The sequence below is a fragment of the Girardinichthys multiradiatus genome, chromosome 3, assembly GCF_021462225.1.
Source record: "Girardinichthys multiradiatus isolate DD_20200921_A chromosome 3, DD_fGirMul_XY1, whole genome shotgun sequence".
Lineage (NCBI taxonomy): Eukaryota > Metazoa > Chordata > Actinopteri > Cyprinodontiformes > Goodeidae > Girardinichthys > Girardinichthys multiradiatus.
This window is the reverse complement of record NC_061796.1, coordinates 43150384-43170427: the sequence shown is the minus strand read 5'-3', so window position 1 is coordinate 43170427 and position 20044 is coordinate 43150384. Positions and strand designations below refer to the sequence as shown.

At 38.9% G+C, this 20044-nt stretch overlaps 2 protein-coding genes across 3 annotated transcripts in view; one reads left to right on the top strand and one right to left on the bottom strand.

The window, feature by feature from the left end:
* Positions 1 to 874: 874 nt before the first annotated feature.
* On the bottom strand, positions 875 to 17322 carry nt5c3a (5'-nucleotidase, cytosolic IIIA). Of its 2 annotated transcripts, none has more exons than XM_047360726.1 (8): positions 16925 to 17322; positions 4947 to 5045; positions 4697 to 4766; positions 4443 to 4575; positions 4275 to 4364; positions 4006 to 4168; positions 3054 to 3254; positions 875 to 2415 (listed from the first exon to the last, which is right to left on the bottom strand). In XM_047360726.1, exons 1-8 carry the CDS (start codon positions 17060 to 17062, stop codon positions 2314 to 2316), a joined length of 996 nt encoding a protein of 331 aa, XP_047216682.1. In that variant the 5' UTR covers positions 17063 to 17322; the 3' UTR covers positions 875 to 2313. The 2 variants fall into 2 exon arrangements, with proteins under 2 accessions (XP_047216682.1, XP_047216681.1); XM_047360725.1 differs by lacking the exon at positions 16925 to 17322 and adding an exon at positions 6468 to 6663.
* Positions 9773 to 20044, top strand: part of LOC124865549 (phospholipase A and acyltransferase 1-like) — a 24257-nt gene continuing 13985 nt past the window's right edge. Inside the window, exon 1 of the mRNA XM_047360730.1 lies at positions 9773 to 11253. The gene's annotated coding sequence lies outside the window, so the exon portion shown is untranslated. The remainder of the gene's footprint in view (positions 11254 to 20044) is intronic.

Genomic DNA, 20044 nt, shown 5'->3' with positions numbered 1-20044 from the left:
AAATAAATTAGTTTCTTGCCATAGCAATAATCTCATACTGGAAATGTTAGAAAAATCCAACCTTTAAAAATCCCACATTAAGAATTGTTTTAAGCAAAATCACATTTATTTGCACCCCTAACAATAAATATTAAATGAAAATTAGGTATTTTTTCAATTTACACTTATTTTAAGTCAATTAGAGTTTCTAGGAACGTTTAAACAGTAATCCTTGACTTCCTCTTGCCTTGTGGTACAAATATGATGTAGCTGCCACAGCGACCTGTTTATCTAATGCAGGCTTCACCATGTTAAAAGGCAAGAGAATATGTCATTCAAGTAAGGCAGAAGTGTGATTCTTCATAAATCAGGAAATAGCAACAAGAAACTTTTCCAAAGTCTATCGTTGGAGAACCCTAACAAAGAATGGCATCTTGGGGTCACCAGATCGCCACATTATTTACTTTAAGGATTTTTAGACATCGTTGTCAGGGGTGCCAATAATTATGAAGGGATGTAAAAATCAAAGAGCCAGAAAATTGGCATGAAATTCTTACAACATTCTAAGTCGATTCACAAGTTCATATTTAGTTTCAAATTTTTTCCTTTTGTACAAAAAACCCTCTACAGAATATGTCCTGGTCATTATGCCTGTATTTAAAATTCCAGGAACTGTTACATTTTTATATATATATATATATATATACAGTATATGTGTATGTGTGTGTGGTAATGCTGGATTTCAAGATCTTGAAATAGAAAGTATAGAGTGCCTAAGAGCCCAATAGACAAAAAGCAAATAGCTTCTTCACAGTCAATAGATGCACATTCAAATAAGACACAAAAACAGATACTTTGGTATTTCTGTGTGTGATCCAGTCATGGCTTCATAAAATGTATTGCATGTTTTATTCACAGCATCAAAGAAAGCCATCAGCTTATAAAAATAAAACATACCACCTCAGAAAATATCTCAAAAGCAATAAAACAATATACATTTCCATATATCTTCCACATATACAGTATGATAGTATTCACCATTTAAATGATAAATATTGTTTTATACTCTCCCATTTCTCCGAAATAAACACTAAGAAAAGGCAACATGCAGGTGATAGCACCACATTTAAAACCAACAAATTAAAGGGAAACCACATGCTGAAACAACCGAGATCATTTAGCTTTGAAACTCCTAAAAAACTATATTTCAGAGGTAGTGCTCAACTTTAACCACTGAATTAAAAGAAAAGGTGATAAAAACACTTTAGCAGGTCTTATACTGGGTTTTACAGAGCAAGGAACATTATGTTTACACCTTTTATTCCTGAAACAGTGAAACAGTTCAGACATAATGAATGAGAATATTTATTAATAACAAGGCATTCAGCATGTTTTTACTATTGTAATTCAATATAACAACCACTAGAGGTCAGCTTCAGGTCTAAACAGTTTCTCTAACCTTCAACACTGGCATGCAGAATGTTTGGGTAAATGAGCTATGCAGATAACATCATGGATATTTCATTTGTAGAATAAAAAGTTTCATTTTCTTCCTCCTCTGTGGATTAAAATAATATCAAATTAGCACATTAGAATTAAATAAATATGTAAACATAGCCTTTTTTGTGCATGAATATGTTTCCAACTTCACCAGATCAAACCTATAGCCACATCTAATTTTTCTGTGTAAAGAATTGAAAGTGTATTTCCTTGTTTTTGACATGATCTTGTGATTTTATTTTTATGATCTAAATTCTTCTTTATCCTTTATTAATACTGTTCGTTGTCATTATGTTGCTGCTCCCACAGAGCAAGACAATCAATTTGCTTTTGAGAAAATACGTTCCAAGGTCCATTAGATACCGGATTGTTTCCTATACTTTTGATTTACTAACTTTGGCAGACGTGAACGAAATCAAACTGTAGCCTGGTTTATCATTTACACATTTTACAATATCAAAAATACTCCCAGAAATAACAACTATAATGTGCAAGCCATGAGGACGGAGTGACAGTGTGTATTGTTTTTCCTCACATCTCTTTTAATCAGAAAACGACCTGTTGGAGAAAACATGAGAAATGATTTCAAAAGGATCCAGGGACAAACTGCTGCAGCCATAAAGACTGTTATAAACAGTTTGTTCAGGAGACGTAAAATGTATTTTTTTTAAATGCGGTTGGACAACCAAATGCTGGTTGTATGTGAAGAGATTAGAGGAGTTACACAGTGTTCAGGAGTCTGACCGGCCGGAGGCTGCAGGGGAGATGATGACATGGTGGTGGTGGTGGTGGTGGGGTGGGGGTGTCGATGCAGAGGAGAACGACAGAAGGGATTTATAAAACCTTCTGGAGGATGGCATTGGGCACTTCAAGTGTCTCGTCCTTCACAAGGACAATGTCATAAGAGTCCATGTATTTATCAAGGCGCTCTTCCACCTGCAGAGATGGCAAGAACACTTGTAAGTAAAGCGTATGGCACAAACACCTTCAGGCATATTTTTGGTAAAAGGCCATTTCAAAACTTTATATATGCGACTTCAAGTCAGCGCTATCTTCTAAATTCAGATCTTGTCAGATCAGGATTGGATTATCCTACATTAAAAACAGAGTATTAAAGTCTGTAAAGATCTCTCATATCTTTATTGTGACTATAAAGATTTCAGAAATAGCAGGTTAGGAATGAGATGCTTAAAACCCTGATTTAAAGTAATCTGAAGGCTAAAAAAAAAAAAGTATCTTTTTTAAATTTCTAAATGAGATTCCTTTAATCTGTGGATAATTCGCAAATGGAAATATTAATGGATAAAATGGAAAACGTAAAGTGTAATGTGAGCAATTGAAGACAAATTAGGTCATCACAACATAAAACATTGAGAAAAAAAAAAAAGTCTTTTTACTTATGTTTTTCTGAGAACATGGACTAGGAAATTAATTCCTGGCAATTCAAATATTTGATAACTAAAACTATAGGTAATATCAAGCTGCTTTAAAGCACAATTCACACTTTTAACATGATAAAAACCTCAAGAACAGACTGACTATTTAAAAAATCTGTGAGAGATTAATGGCTTTACCTTGTCATTGAGAAAGCCGATCTTGAGCACGTTCTCCACATTGGGAACACCGTCGGCCATGGTGAGGTCTCCAATGGAGTCTCCCAGCAGGATGATGTTGCTGAAATCCCTCAGCTGTTTGAAGTAGTCTGTGCTCCGCAGAGCACCGTCGTGTTTGTTGTACACATGGATCAGTTCACCTTTGAATCCCCTCAGTACTCCCTGCAGGACAAACACTTGTGTTCAGAGATCCATTAATCAGAACACTCTGCTGAGGAAAAATACTTAAACTTAGGGTATCACTTGGTGTTCAAAAATGAAGTCAGTGGAATAAGAAAAGCTGTCAAAAGCTATTTATAAGGAAGCTGCCTTTTCCCTTGGTGGCATGTCTGTTGTTCATTCAGACAGAGATAGACCTCGGCCGGTGCAGGACATTTCGCTTCTTCGCCATTTCATACTTTCGCAGTTTTGTCCCTGACAAGGAACCGTCTTTCACAGAACATCAACTTGCACGCACCTTAGGGACGTTTTGTTAAAACAACAAGAGGACAAACGGATCCTGAGCAGACCTCAGAACCACCACAACATTTGACGGCAAAGTTTTTGTATTTGAGCATTTGAACTTTCAACCTCTGGAAAAATAATGGAACTGGAATTGTTGGTTGCATTTTGTAAAGCCCAGAGTTTTTTTGGAAATACACACAGACTGATGTTTATTAGACATACTAACATTGCTGATTGTGTTGATCACTGCCAATATGGCAGAAAGGCTAGAAGGAAGTATTTTTAACGCTATTAATTATAGTTCTTAAAGAGAAATTTAAACAGGCCGAGACCAGTATTGGCAGGTAAAGCTCTACAAAAGATCAGAAGTTGGCCCAAATTTTTTCATTGGTGGATTTCTACTTATATTTAGCCGTTTAATGTGTCAGCAACGCAGAAAAGAGGAGTCCATATTTTATAGACGACTTACATTGTCATCAAAGTCCATGAAGTTGGAGACAACCTTGATGTTGGGGTGGTAGACTCCCGCCTGACGGATAACTTCCTCCAGCACATCTCCCAGACCAGCCGAGAAAATGAAGACAGGCACGTTGTGCTGATGCAGGCGATCAAAGAACTGCTCATAACCGTCTCTGCAACAAGACACACAATCAGTTTGTCCCGCTGTCTGATTCAGCCAACAACACACACACACACACACGTCTCACACATTCACTCCATCTGATCCTCTGAAGTTACCTGAGGGCGACATCAGACTCCCTCACCACCTCTGGCAGTTTGTCTTTCTCTAACCGCTGCTCTACAAGCAGCGAGTGGGACTTAAAATACCTGGAAACAAACGCATCTTTAGGAAAACATGAGCCGTGTACAAAGCATGTGTGGAGGTCACAGGTTGGATTTACTTACCACTCCACCATGAAAGGATATTTCTCCTCTATAGTCAGGTGAGGGTCAATCTCAATAGGATAATATTTATTCTTCAGCTGCAGCAGCTTCTGCCTGCATTCCTCCGTCACTAGTTTGCAGTTATCGATAATATCTATACAGGGAAAATATATTAGCAACAATATAACATCTGTTTCCTGCCTGATTCCAGTTAAGATGTAACATTTATATATAATGTCTTGAAACGTCCTCAATTATCTCCATGTGATACTTACTGTGACATGTCGGACAGCGTTTTCCATTGACAGTAAATTTGCTTATTGTCATGTCGAAGTCTGTGATGATCTGAAACATTCAAAAGCATTTTACGTATCAGAACATCTGAGAGGGGTTTGATGAAACAGGCATGAGAAGAGAAATTGTTCATGTATGGGTATCCAAAGACAGTCGCAACAATCCAGCAACATTTCAAATGAGACCGTTTAGGTGGAATGCTAGGACGACCGTCAGGATTTGATGATGTACCTGCAGTTTGGAAGCTCCTCCCTTGATGAGGCCACAGATGATCTGCTCCACCCTCTCAGGGTCTCTCATGTGCACCGTCGGTTTCTCAAACTGAGGCATCTGGAGTTTCACACAAATAAAGATAAAATGGAATAAAAAAAAAAATGTATCTAAGCAAAGTTTTTTGTAGGATAAAAGAGAATCTATGCCGAGTAGCCGCAAAAAAAAAGTTTTATTTAAAACATCTGCCCTGGCACGTGTAGGTCATCAGTTTCTCTATATGGTAAAAACTAATGAAAACATGTAGTAATTAAAATACTAAAATATACATTAAAAAAAATCTAATTTATAAAAAAAAAATGAATCTATTGTTTTTTTTTATTTTTATTTTTATATTATTTTCATAACTCCTAAAGAGATTTTAACAAGAAATACCAAAAATAAGATGCAAATGCAGAATTAGAGGAGCACCATACTTTGGCTGACTTTCCTTAACATTAAATGTGACCCATATTTGCTTTAAGAGTTGTGCCGAATGGTTCACAGCCTACAAGTCGTTTCTTGTCATTTTACACACAAACTTCCAAATTCTTATTGACAGCTTGCAGGAGAAGAAGATCATGTTCCGCATTTCAGACACGACACGAGGAAAGATAAAAAGTGTTCCTGCCTTTCCAAACAGGAATCATGTGGCTATGGATGCAGAAACAAGCGAAATAGTCCGCAAGTCTTAATTTAAGACCAGATGTTATTGCTGAACAGAATAAATGCTTGTTTGTTTCAAGTTGTAAATTACCCTGTTAAGTAACAAGAAAGAACGAGTTGTTCTATAGCTCCTAATTCATAAGTTGAGCTTGATAAGCAGCTGTGTACCAATATGTCACTCAGCTAAAAGGTGAATCTTATTTCATCAGCAGAAAGTGAGTTTCAATGACACCTTGGTTAACAGGAGGGGCTGCAAGAACAGTACAGTATATATATAAAGACTTGATGAAATTCAAACACCCAAGCCTGGAGATACACCCTAAACAACCAACCCTCCCTACAACACAGCTTTTCCTTACGCACCTTAACACCTCATATATCACTCTGATCCTTAAGACATACGATACTCAGAACATTAACTAAAAATAACCACATAGAGAAGCAAACAAGCCAAGCGTCACAATAACTACAAAAAGTCAACTCATCTAATTTTATGTTGCATTTACAGTATCATAAAACCTGTAGTTTAAAACTAAAGATTAGACTCCTGAAATCCTTCAGAGGGCAGTCTCTGCTGATGGATACTGAGTTCAAAGCATCACTTTTATTTAACTGTAATTACAGACACTATTTTCCTAAAGGTTTATGATATTCTATAAATTTCACTGCACTTTGCACACATTATTTTCTATGCAACACCAGATTTTAGCAGTGCAGTTTACCAAAATAATAAATTAACCGTTTTGTTTTCTTGATTTCAGAATCGGTGCCCTAATGAACAAACACCGAGGCATTTCAGTTAGTGAGTCCGCTGCATACAGGCACATACAAGCTTACCTCGGGTGTGTTGTCGTCGCGAAAACAAGAGTGAAGAAAAGATTGTGCGTCTGCGCAGGGTTTATATATCCACAGAACCAGGCAGGGCGAAAGGAGAGGGGGGCGGTGTCGGCCAAAACCGATTAGACAATATAACCCCTCCACAACACACAGGCTCAAACACACACATACAGTGACACTTCTAGTTGACACACACAGACACAAACAAAGTCCACAAACACAGTGTACGACAAACAGATGTAGCAACCGGGCCAGCGGTGTTTCCAATTCAGACTTTTTCCAGTAATTTAATCTCTGGCCTTTAAAATAGATTAGAAGGGGCGTCCTCGCTTTCAGGAGTACTCCTGCTGAGTACATACATTTCTAACACACAATCCTCTCTATGCAAACACACACACACACACACACACATGCAGTAAATAGCCTGAAGCTACATGAGAGGTCACAAGGGTGAAGTTTCAGAATGAGCATTTGCTCTGACAAGTCAGTCACACCTGACACACATCAACTCATGGATAAGACTCACTCACATGCTTTCACACACACACACACACACAGAAATAACTTACAGAGTCTTATCTTCCTGCGGCAGCTTTAATATTTCGCTCTTACAGAGATGCAGTGTCAGTGCATTCCTGGTTGAGTCTGAACATGTCGGTGAGACCCTGAGCCTTGAACTCAGCTGGCTGCGTTTTTAGTGTAGAACAGCGAAGGTCAGACCAGTAGAAGAACGAAGAGATGTTCCAGTTTCTGGTTGGTAAGATTTAGGATAGTTAGGTCGCGGTGAAAGGTCGACGGAAACTATACAAATCTGTCAATATCTATATTTTTAGTCATAACTAAACTTTTATGATTTGATTTTTATTTTTATTTTGCGTCAACTCTAATAAAATGTAGGGAACATTTAGACTATGGTAATTAACTCTAAACCTGGATGTGTTAATAATCCACAGACTGCACAGCCAATCTAGTTGATTTTACTTCTACCCGTTTTAAATCACATTTACCGGGACAAATATTGCTATTATATGAATAGATCAATTTGAACAGTCACAAAGTTGTGGGTTTGATTCCAGCTTCTTCCCTCTCCACATGTTGGCATGCCGCCAAACTCCAACTTACCTACAGACCCATATATTGGTGTGTGAATACACACACAGCTACATTATGACATTATAAATACTGAGTGGAGTTTCATTTGTAAAACAAACTGTTTTTTGCCATGCAAGAGGTGCTGCTTTATGCATACATTTCACACCTTAGTACAAATCTTTGTTTTATTTATATTTTGATGTAATAAATGCAAAAGGATGTTTTAAATAAAATTCAAATAGAAAAAAATAAATAAAATTACATTGTTTGTCTAAAAGAAAGATTAGTCAACCTATTACTTAAATACACAGAAACATTCTTGCCCAAAATATAACCATCTTCTACTTTAAAATTATTTATATGAATTAGTAAATTAAATAACTGATAGGAATTAATAAATTAAATAACTGATAGGAATTAATACATTTAATAACTGATAGGAAAATAAATTAAATAACTGATAGGAATTAATAAATTAAATAACTGATAGGAATTAATAAATTAAATAACTGATAGGAATTAATACATTTAATAACTGATAGGAAAATAAATTAAATAACTGATAGGAATTAATAAATTAAATAACTGATAGGAATTAATAAATTAAATAACTGATAGGAATTAATACATTTAATAACTGATAGGAATTAATAAATTAAATAACTGATAGGAATTAATAAATTAAATAACTGATAGGAATTAATAAATTAAATAACTGATAGGAATTAATACATTTAATAACTGATAGGAATTAATACATTAAATAACTGATAGGAATTAATAAATTAAATAACTGATAGGAATTAATAAATTAAATAACTGATAGGAATTAATAAATTAAATAACTGATAGGAATTAATACATTTAATAACTGATAGGAATTAATAAATTAAATAACTGATAGGAATTAATACATTTAATAACTGATAGGAATTAATAAATTAAATAACTGATAGGAATTAATAAATTAAATAATTGATAGGAATTAATAAATTAAATAACTGATAGGAATTAATAAATTAAATAACTGATAGGAATTAATACATTTAATAACTGATAGGAATTAATAAATTAAATAACTGATAGGAATTAATACATTTAATAACTGATAGGAAAATAAATTAAATAACTGATAGGAATTAATACATTTAATAACTGATAGGAATTAATAAATTAAATAACTGATAGGAATTAATAAATTAAATAACTGATAGGAATTAATAAATTAAATAACTGATAGGAATTAATAAATTAAATAACTGATAGGAATTAATACATTTAATAACTGATAGGAATTAATAAATTAAATAACTGATAGGAATTAATAAATTAAATAACTGATAGGAATTAATACATTTAATAACTGATAGGAATTAATAAATTAAATAACTGATAGGAATTAATAAATTAAATAACTGATAGGAATTAATAAATTAAATAACTGATAGGAATTAATACATTTAATAACTGATAGGAATTAGTAAAGCATCAAGGAAAGACAACCATACAAGGACTTTGTTTGGCATTGTTTTATTTCCTAATTTTAGGAATTATGCTAAAATCCCTTTATGGGCTTAACTATGGAATGTTAAGCTCTGATTTCAAAAATATCAATAAGCTTTATTTTGAAAGTAGAACCATCTCCATCACTGACTGAGTTCCAGCAGTACTTTATGTCCTAATTCTGCAATAAATTACTCCGTTTAGGCTTTTAATTTGTAGACTATATTTAGGTCGTATTTTGAGATCTCCATTCATTGCTAAAGCAGGCCCCGATAATATTTGCCCGTCTTCAAAAAAAATGCAGCTAAACTGAAAGATTCCATGTTTTCAAATCACTAAATGCATCAACAAACAACATGTACTTTAATGGACAGAGAAAATCTGAAAATCAGGTCCAACCAATGTAAATGCTGGATAAATTAAAGCACTGTTTTTAACTTTGACCCAGCCTTCAGGATTATATCAAAGTAAATGACTAAAACAGACCATTTTACGAGCTCTTGTGACCAAACTACCGAGCCTCTCTGAAAAAAGGTCCTCCGGATGCCTAGTCTGAAAAGAGTAATTAATAACTCATAATAATAAAAAGTTAATTTGGGTGTGAGTTACGCTTTCACAACAACCTGCTTTTTATAGGGAATAGCTGCCTGACAACAGCCAATAATACAGGTCACACCAGAACTGAGTATATAACTGCTCTGAACTATGAATAGACTGAGGGAAACCTAATTAAAACTGAAGCAGGAATTTCTATAAATTATGCAGTAAATAAGGTAAACACTCCGCATCCAGTAGATTCAAATCTTTCCATCAGCACAGCGATACGTATTTCTACAAGTTCACGTTTATTAAATGTAATCCGTCAGTCACCTTTAAATGACACGATGTCAGAAAATGTCTGATGAAAGACTGACTCATGCTACAACAAGCAGGCTGTTGTCTTTTTCATCCATTATTTCTCCTGCAGCTTTGATGAACCGGATCCGGTGGAATGATCGGTGGAACTTACCCAAGCCTTCCTAGCAGCCTAAATATAAATGTAAGGGTGCGTTCCAACTACAGGGGGATCACACTCCTCAGCCTCCCCAGGAAGGCCTATGCCAGGGTGTTGTGGAGGAGAGTCCAGCAGATAGTTGAACCTCAGCTTTAGCGGGAGCTGTGTGGTTTTTGTCCCGGCAGTTAAACACTGGACCAGCTCTAACCTCTAGAGGGTGTCCTCTAGAGGTTACTCGAGGGTTCATGGGAGTTTGCACAATTGGGCCACATGTGTTTTGTGGAACTGGAGAAGCCATTCGGCCTTGTCCCTTGTGGTGCCCTGCGGGGGCTGTTCCAGGATTAAGGGGCCCTTTATTAGGTTTAGATTGCCGGCATTAGGTTGGACCTGTTCCTGGTGCCTGTTGGCTGCCCTTTGTCAACGTTCCTGCTCATAACCTTCATGGACAGAATTTCTAGGCGCAGCCAGGGGTCGGAGGTGGTCTGGTTTTGGGACAAGTGGATTTTGTTTCTCCTTTTCGCATATGATGTGATCCTGCTGGCTCCCTCGAGCCAGGACCTACAGCATGCACGGGGGCGGTTCGCAGCCGAGGGTGAAGCGGCTTGGAGAGGATCAGCTCCTCCAAGTCCGAGGCCATGGTCCTCAACTGGGAAAGGGGGGCTTGCCCTCTCTGGGTTGGAGGGGAATTCCTGCCTCAAGTGGAGGAGTTCAAGTATCTCAGGGTGTTGTTTACAAGTGAGGGAGAATAGAGTGGGAGATTTACAGACAGATTGGTGTGGCCGGCGCAGTAATGCGGCGTTGTGGTGAAGAGAGACTTGAGCCAAAAGGCGAAGCTCTCAATTTACCAGTCTGTCTATGTTCCTACCTTCATCTATTGGAATGAACCAAAAGAACGAGATCCTGGAAACAAATGGGTAAAATGAGTTTCCGCCGCAGGGTGGCCGGGCAAACCCCTGGAGACAGGGTGAGGAGTTCGCCATCCGGGAGGAGCTCCGAGTTGAGCCGCTGCTCCCCCACATCGTTAGGAGTCAACCGAGGTGGCTTGGGCATCTGTTTTGGATGCCCTTCAGACGCCTTCCCCTGGGACATGTTCCAGGCACGTCCCACTGGGAGGAGGCCCAGGGAACGGCCCGGGACACGCTGGAAGGACTAGGTCTCTTGGCTGGCCTGGTAATGCCCTCTGGCTTCCCCCAGAAGGTAGGAGGTGTATGGGGAGAGGGACGTCTGGGCGTTTCCGCTAAGACTGCTGCCAAAATGACGGGTACGAGTATGAGGGTTATTTTAACACAGAACATGGTTCAGTTCTCTCAGCTGTGTGCTGTGGATGTTACTGTAAAACAACCTGAACAAATTCCTTTCACTCGGACTGTTGTGGATACCGTAAATCTTAACCATGAAGTCCAACACTCTCAGATTACACCTCACCACAGTTATAGCAAGGTTTTCTCACACAGACATAGCAGCTCTGGACTCCTGTTCCGATAAAATCCTCTCTACTGTTAGTGAACCCTGCAGAACCATAAAAAACACTGGCAAAACTAACATAGAAGCTGATTGAGAAAAATCTAACTTGGGTTAAGATTGAATCAAACTCTAAACTTGTTTCTAACGTCTTAATAGAATAAATGAAATCAGTTATAAGTGGGAAATGATTTGACATATGTAGAATGAGCAGGAGTCTGAACTGGATCCTGTAACATTTTCCTTACATCAGGATCCGGTCTGTTATAAAATGCTGACTGAAGGAACATACAGCTACAGAATGAAAAGCACTTTGAAGGTGTGCTTAGCTCTGCATTTTTAAATGATAGATTTATCTGATCCCTCCTCCCAAAATGTTATCTTACATTTTCCTGTGAACATGTAGCTGGTTTTCCACTTGAACCTTGAACATTCTCCACCATCAGTGTCTTGGAAAGCAGATTTTCTTGTACTATATGAGATGTTCTTTGCTTTCTCATGTGCATAAAAGCTTTTCAGCTGGTGGAATTACAACTCTGGCAGACAACTTCAATCATCAAACCTCCCAAATACAGACAAAACAAAACATTGTTTCTTCTGTGTCCAACTGATTAAATGTGAGACCTAAGCAAGCAGCAGTCTCCAATCAGAGCCACAGTACAAGTGACTGTTTACAAAATGGTCAATTTTCCGGCACCAGAATTCTGTTGGACTCCGTGGACTATGCAATGACAGTTATTAACCTGCACGGGGTGTTGTTTAAAGATCATGCACAACTACAGCCTAACTACATGAGCAAATACCCTGACTAAACACAATTATGTCTCCACCTCACCTCAACCTCCAGTTAATGTCAAGGCTTGCTGATAACAGAGAAACAGCAAGAGGAAGAAAATATTCCTATTTCTCTCTAAACCAGATGTTTGATCCCATTTTATCTGTCGCCCAAGTTAGAAAATAAGCAGATCAAATAAAAGCTTCACAGAACTGAAGATTTCTACTCGATATAAAAGCATGACGACATACAGGGATTAGTTAGTATGAATATTATTATGATTATCTGTAACATGATAAGGGACTAAGGCGTACTCGTTCCCTTGAGCTGTACTCGCACTCGTAGCTGCAAAGTCTGTGATAATAAAAACTTTCTGCTGCTAATGATAAAGCCTTCTAGAGAAGAAGTGTTGGCGAACCTGCAGGGAGAACCCATTCTGATCTCATCTTGTTTTAACTGCAGAACATTCGGTTCTGCAGCTCCTGTTTGTCAGTATTCGTTACCAGAACAGCACGTTTCTTATCGTCACACCCACATAGCAGGAGTAAATAAAATAATGCTATGATTCACAGCAGTGCAGTCACCAAACCTAAACTAAACCCAACTAACCTAATCCAGTTTGGGCGTAATTTTACGTCCAGTTGTAAATTACAAGAGAGCCAAGCAGAGAGGTCTTGAAGAAGAGGGACATTTTACTCTGTTCTGCCCTCCAGAGGCCAGCAGACCAAAACACACCTGGCAAGCAGAATTAAAATAACCTAAAACAATCAGCATCCAGGTTACAGTTACCAGCAGCTGAAGAGGAAAGGCAGGCCTGGTTCAGATGATATTATTAAGGCATCTTGTGACCAGTTTCCTTTTACTGTGACCACATTGGTAGCTGCAATGTCTGTGATAAAAAAGTTTGTACACCGACTCACAGATTATCTTGAAACTTGATTTACAGACACAGAATGTGGTGCTGGTGTCATCACATTTGTTCATCTATAATCTAATCATAGCAAAAGACGACACAGTTTGATCCACACAGCTTAGTGCGAGTCAGACCAAACTTATAGGGGGGAAATGCATCCAACCGTTTTGTCCGTCTGACGTGGATCAGAACACTGTAGGAAAAGCATGCTGGCAAAAGTGTTAGCTAATTATTGGAGTACCGATCATTCAAGATGTCTATATCTATAATATATTTGGTTACAGTTATTTAATGCATCATAAAAATGTTTGATGAAGCAACAAGTTACAGTTATTAAGAAACTCCAACTAAGTTGTTTCATTCCCGCAACAGCAGATGTATTCCTGAAGCAACTTTGTAATTAATCCTTGCTGCTAAGATGGTAATAATATATTTGTTACAGTAGCAGAATAGACGATTCCTTATCTGGGATCTATGTTTGCTATGAACCCAAAGCAGAAAGACATTAGCCCTTTTTATTATTTCTCCATTTATTGCAGGTTGCATCGTTACTGCTATATTCATCAACGTGTTTTCCTGATATCATACAGCCCTAGTGGATGGGCATTAAATCCAATGCCTGAGTCAAATAGGGCAATGATTTAAAAGGCCCTGGCTTCTTCCTGTTCCTTTTCAAACTGAATATGAAGGTTTTATTTTAAGTTTGCTTATTAATCCTATTTTTATTTTATCACATTTCTTAAGCTGAAATTTGTTATTCATATGTTCGAAATAAAGATTAAATTAATTCATTCATTCATTCAATCCCGATTATTAGTCCACACCAGAGTAAAATGTTTAGTAGCGTACGATTTCAGAAAATGTGTCTACTGTAGATTTGATCTGATTAATGATGTTAATTAATTTTAAGATTAGGTACCATTAGGTAGCCAGAGTTGTCTTATACAATATTGGAGACTAAAGCAAAAAATATTAAAAATGTTCACTTGCATGCCAGTTTCACGGGAAGGAAGATACCATCGGGGACTCAGGGTTTCTCATGAGGTTTTATACCTCAAACAATGTTATTATGAATCTGAACTATGTTTAAATTATTTCTAAAATCAGACCACAACTTAGTTTACCTCAAACCCAGTGCATCCCTGCAGTCCAGCGGCAGCCAGTGACCACGAGAATTGTACAGAGGCGGCTACGGAGACCCTGCGGGGCTGCTTTGAGGTGGCTGACTGGGACATTTTCTGTGATGCACATGTGGAGGACATTCACTCACTCGCGGACTGCATTACGGATTATATTACCTTCTGCATGGATAATTTAACACCCACAAAACAGTTTGCAGCCCTGAGCAGGAAGAAGACTGCCGTTAGGAGTGGGACAAGGAGGAGATGAGGAGACTGCAGACTGAGGTGAGGGATAAGATCAGGAAAGGCAAAGAGCAGTACAGGGGGAAGATGAAGAGCAAACTGGCCCAAAACACCACCATGGAGGTGTGGAATGGAATGAGAAGCATCACAGGTCTGGGAACAAACACTACGACAAACATGGGGGGAGCCCAACAGGAGGCAAACAAGTTAAACCTGTTTTCCAACAGGTTTGATGTTGTGGGCTCTGCCCACTCATCACCCACTTCTCCAACACCTCCCCGGGGTACATCGTACCTCCTAGACCCGCCGCCTCTCCACCTCAGACCTCATTCCCTGCCCACTTCACACCGCTCCCCCTCTATCACCATCAGCAGGGATGCTGCGAGGATGGAGCTCAGCCGCCTACGTCCAGACAAGTCTGCAGGTCCGGACGGCTTGTCTACCAAACTCCTGATAGGATGTTCAGCGCAGCTATGTGATATTTTCTGGCACATTTACCACCTGAATATGATTACTGGTCCTGCTCTGTGGAAAACAACATCCCTGGTTTCCAGTGCCAAAGAACAACTACCCTATAGTTTGCACACCAGCCACGTATTAGAGCTTCATCTACCTGCGTCATCATCTACCTGCTGCACAGAGCCTATTCGCACCTGGACAGGGCAGGCAACAATTTAAGACTCATGTTTTTTTTACTTTTCCGGAGATTTTAACACCATAAGACCTGCTCTACTCTGCAGTAAGTTCCTGGACATGCTGGTGAATGACTCCCTGGTCACCTAGATTGGGAACTACGTCACTAGTCGCCCACAGAATGTCAAGTTGCAGAATACCACCTCGGACATCATATTGAGCAGCACAGGAGCTCCTCAGGGGACGATCCTCTGGCTCTTTCTGTTTACACTCTACACCTTTTATTTCGGGTACAAACACAATCCTGCCATCTTCAGAAGTTCTCTACCATTGTGGGCTGCATCACCGGCGACCAGGAGGTTGAATATAGCGGCGCGGTGGCAGGCTTCGTGGAGCGGTGCGGACAGAACAACCTGCAACTCAAAACAGGAAAAACTAAAGAGCTGCAGGGGGTTGGCAAAAAGAGTATGCAGGACCATGCGGCAGATGTGGTATCACTAAGTGGTTTCTAGTGTTATCTTCTGTGCTGTGGGTTGTGGAGGCAGCAGGGTGAAGACAGCTGATGCCAACAGACTAAATAAGCTCTTTAGGAGAGCTGGCTCTGCCCTGGGAGTGGAACTGCAGCCTTTGGCAGAGGTGTCTGAGAAGAGGATGCTGGGGAAACTGCTCCACATCCTGAACGAGTCACGCCCTCTGCATGCCCCTTTGGTCTCCTATCGCAGCACCTTCAGTCGTAGACTGAGACCACCAAGGTGCTCTACAGAACAAGGAGGAGGTCCTTCCTCATACCTTTCAACTCCTCCTCTTTCAGCAGAAAGGAAAATAACAATTATTACATTAAACAGTTTAAGTTTAAATTTGAAGCCCTGTAGAGGATAGTGAGGGGAGCTGAAAAGGTTATTAGTATGTTTCTACGCATGGTCAAGGACATGTTTTACATTTATAGGAACAGCACTCTCAACACTGTCAGATATGCCTCACACTTTCTCTATGAGCTTTTAAAAACTCATGGAAAAAAATGGATAAAGGTACTACAAAATAAAAGCAGAAACTAGACTGCTACACTGTTTTTGCATCTTTCAGTTAAAAGCCTAAACGGTTAGGCACTTTATGTTATTGTTCTCGTTTTATATGATTAATCTAGTTGTGCTTTATCAATATAACGTTTTTACAAATTTGTGTTCTCAGAAAAAACGGATACTGTTTGTATACAGTGAAATGCCGATTAAATGAATATGAATTCATATATGAGGGATGTTAAATCCAGTTTCCATATAAACCAGTGTTATATATTTTTGTGCTGAGGAAGCTTGTATAACCCAACCTGAATGAAGCCCGTTCAAACAAACACAGCAACATCAAGCTGTTTTCAGGGCTGTGAAAGGTTCGCTGAGGATATTACTGACCAAGAGCTCAGCTGTCACAGCTTTGTGGAAAGAAACAGGAAGGCTGTAGCTCCATGTGCTCACTGAAAACAGGCTGCTGGTGACCTCCAACGAGGACCCGGTGCGCAGGCGCACTGCATCGACCAAGTTTAAAAGCGTAAAGATAAAACAAGGTCGTGGTTTACTTTCCGGTCATAATCTTTATAATAAGTTTCGCCATCTGCCTGGGTAACCTTCCAACCTAATGTTAGCGTAGCTTTATTTTGAAACCCACACATCCCACTTCCTCTCAACGTTTCTCTGTTTAACAACGCAGTTAGAGAGTACTTTAACTCACCATCTCTATGATCTTCGTTTTCTTCCCTGCGCGTTTCTTCTTCGCTACGAGGTACTGGGCCAGCGCCACGCCGCCGAACACGACACAGACACCGGCGCTGGCTGCGGCTCCGACCTTCACCACGGCCGTCTTGTCCATAACAGTCCGCCCTCGCACAAAAACGTCCCGTACTTCCCCAGTCAGCAGGCGCCTTTCTACTGGTGCGTACACGGAACCAAAGATCGTCTATGCAGAATGAGACTGGTTACTCTGAAGTATGACAAGCTGTCATTGGTTCAGAACATCCCTTCATAATTGATAAGTCGTGTGACCGAATTTAAGTACTTAAGGAATAATTATTGACCCAATTCCTACTTTCAAAAGTCACTTTTAAAAAGTAGCTAACAGGTAAATACAACCTCCAAATCCTCACATGGGCATCTTCTTCTTTTTCTTCTTGTATTATTTTTGGCGGTTGGCAAATAACTTTATGATGTGCATTACCGCCACCGACGGGTATGGAGTGTGGTTCTTCATAGTTTTAAATCTTATTTACTATTACAACAATCAAATTCTATTTATTCATTTAGTTTTTTTTTTAAATCTAACTGTAATTTGAATATGTTTGCTACCTAAACTTCTTTGCGAAGTATCTATCAAAATAAAATTTTCTTTAATACCTTCAAATTCTCTCCTCAAAATTGTTCTTTCTTGTTCATATTTCTGACACTTCAGTATTACATGTTCTATTGTTTCCTCCTCTCTACAATGATCACATTTTCCTGTATTATGTTTCTTTATCTTAAACAATGTAGAATTAAGTCCTGTATGTCCAAATCTTAATCTTGTAATTAACCTTTCCTCTTTTCTGCTCCTTCTTCCAGTTCTTACTTCTCCTACTATCTTGTTGATTCTATAAAACCATCTTCCTTTCTTTTCTTCATCCCACCTTTTTTGCCACTCTTTCCTGGTTCTCTGTTTAATTATATTTCTCACCTCTGACGTAATATTAATTATAAAGCTAATGTTGTTTTGTGTTGCCTTCTTTGCCATCCTGTCCACCATCTCATTCCCCCCAACTCCCACATGTGCTGGTACCCATAAAAACACTAATATTAATCCCATCCTTTGTATTCTAAATAAAGTATGTTTTATTTCCAACAAAATGTCTGGTCTACCCTCTGAATGATTATGTTTTAAACTTAATAATGCTGAACTTGAGTCTGAACAAATGATTGTTTTTAATGGTTTTATATCCTCCACCCACTGCACTGCTAGCAATATGGCTAATAATTCTCCTGAATATACTGATAATGCATCTGTAATTCTTTTTCCTACTTTTATTTTAAATTCTGGTATTATAAATGCTACTCCTATTTTTCCATCTGTTTTGGATGCGTCTGTGTAAATAATGATAGTAATTGTTTATATATTCCTGTATTATACTTGAATCTAATCTAGATTTTGGATCCTTTTTCATCAATGCCATATCCACCACTGCTTCTGGTAACAGCCAAGGTGTCACCACTGACAAAGGCAACATTGAACTGATTTCTTTTTCATATATTTGAAATTGTTCTGGTATATTATTGATAATCCAACCAAAACTCTTAACTTGTTTTTTTTCCATTTTCCAGCATGGTTTTAAAATATCACGTGTGGGATGATCTGTATTATTGCTTTGTAAGTTTATCCAGTAATTTATTGCTAACTGTTTCCTTCGTAGATTCAATCCAATTCAGTTTTATTTATATAGCACCAATTCACAACACGTCGTCTCAAGGCACTTCACAACAGTCAGGTACATACAGGGGTTGGACAATGAAACTGAAACACCTGGTTTTAGACCACAATAATTTATTAGTATGGTGTAGGGCCTCCTTTTGTGGCCAATACAGCGTCAATTCATCTTGGGAATGACATATAAAAGTCCTGCACAGTGGTCAGAGGGATTTTAAGCCATTCTTCTTGCAGGATAGTGGCCAGGTCACTACGTGATACTGGTGGAGGAAAACGTTTCCTGACTCGCTCCTCCAAAACACCCCAAAGTGGCTCAATAATATTTAGATCTGGTGACTGTGCAGGCCATGGGAGATGTTCAACTTCACTTTCATGTTCATCACCATCTTTCACCAGTCTTGCTGTGTGTATTGGTGCATTGTCATCCTGATACACGGCACCACCTTCAGGATACAATGTTTGAACCATTGGATGCTCATGGTCCTCAAGAATGGTTCGGTAGTCCTTGGCAGTGACGCGCCCATCTAGCACAAGTATTGGACCAAGGGAATGCCATGATATGGCAGCCCAAACCATCACTGATCCACCTCCATGCTTCACTCTGGGCATGCAACAGTCTGGGTGGTACGCTTCTTTGGGGCTTCTCCACACCGTAACTCTCCCGGATGTGGGGAAAACAGTAAAGGTGGACTCATCAGAGAACAATACATGTTTCACATTGTCCACAGCCCAAGATTTGCGCTCCTTGCACCATTGAAACCGACGTTTGGCATTGGCATGAGTGACCAAAGGTTTGGCCATAGCAGCCCGGCCGTGTATATTGACCCTGTGGAGCTCCCGACGGACAGTTCTGGTGGAAACAGGAGAGTTGAGGTGCACATTTAATTCTGCCGGGATTTGGGCAGCCGTGGTTTTATGTTTTTTGGATACAATCCGGGTTAGCACCCGAACATCCCTTTCAGACAGCTTCCTCTTGCGTCCACAGTTAATCCTGTTGGATGTGGTTCGTCCTTCTTGGTGGTATGCTGACATTACCCTGGATACCATGGTTCTTGATACATGACAAAGACTTCCTGTCTTGGTCACAGATGCGCCAGCAAGACGTGCACCAACAATTTGTCCTCTTTTGAACTCTGGTATGTCACCCCTAATGTTGTGTCCATTTCAATATTTTGAGCAAAACTATGCTCTTACCCTGCTAATTGAACCTTCACACTCTGCTCTTACTGGTGCAATGTGCAATCAATGAAGACTGGCTACCAGGCTGGTCCAATTTAGCCATGAAACCTCCCACACTAAAATGACAGGTGTTTCAGTTTCATTGTCCAACCCCTGTACATTCCAATTAATCCTAACCATTGAACAGTGCAGTCAGAGTTAGTTATTTATTCAAATTGGATA

What these genes read in the sequence shown, in the direction of transcription:
- nt5c3a (XM_047360726.1), bottom strand. Translation starts at nt 17,062, where the DNA reads ATGGACAAGACGGCCGTGGTGAAGGTCGGAGCCGCAGCCAGCGCCGGT. An exon ending in ACGCTGTCCGACATGTCACA is followed by an intron (nt 4,576 to 4,696) that starts GTAAGTATCACA and finishes TTCCCTGTATAG; the next exon opens with ATATTATCGATAACTGCAAA. An exon ending in TCGGCTTTCTCAATGACAAG is followed by an intron (nt 2,416 to 3,053) that starts GTAAAGCCATTA and finishes CCATCTCTGCAG; the next exon opens with GTGGAAGAGCGCCTTGATAA.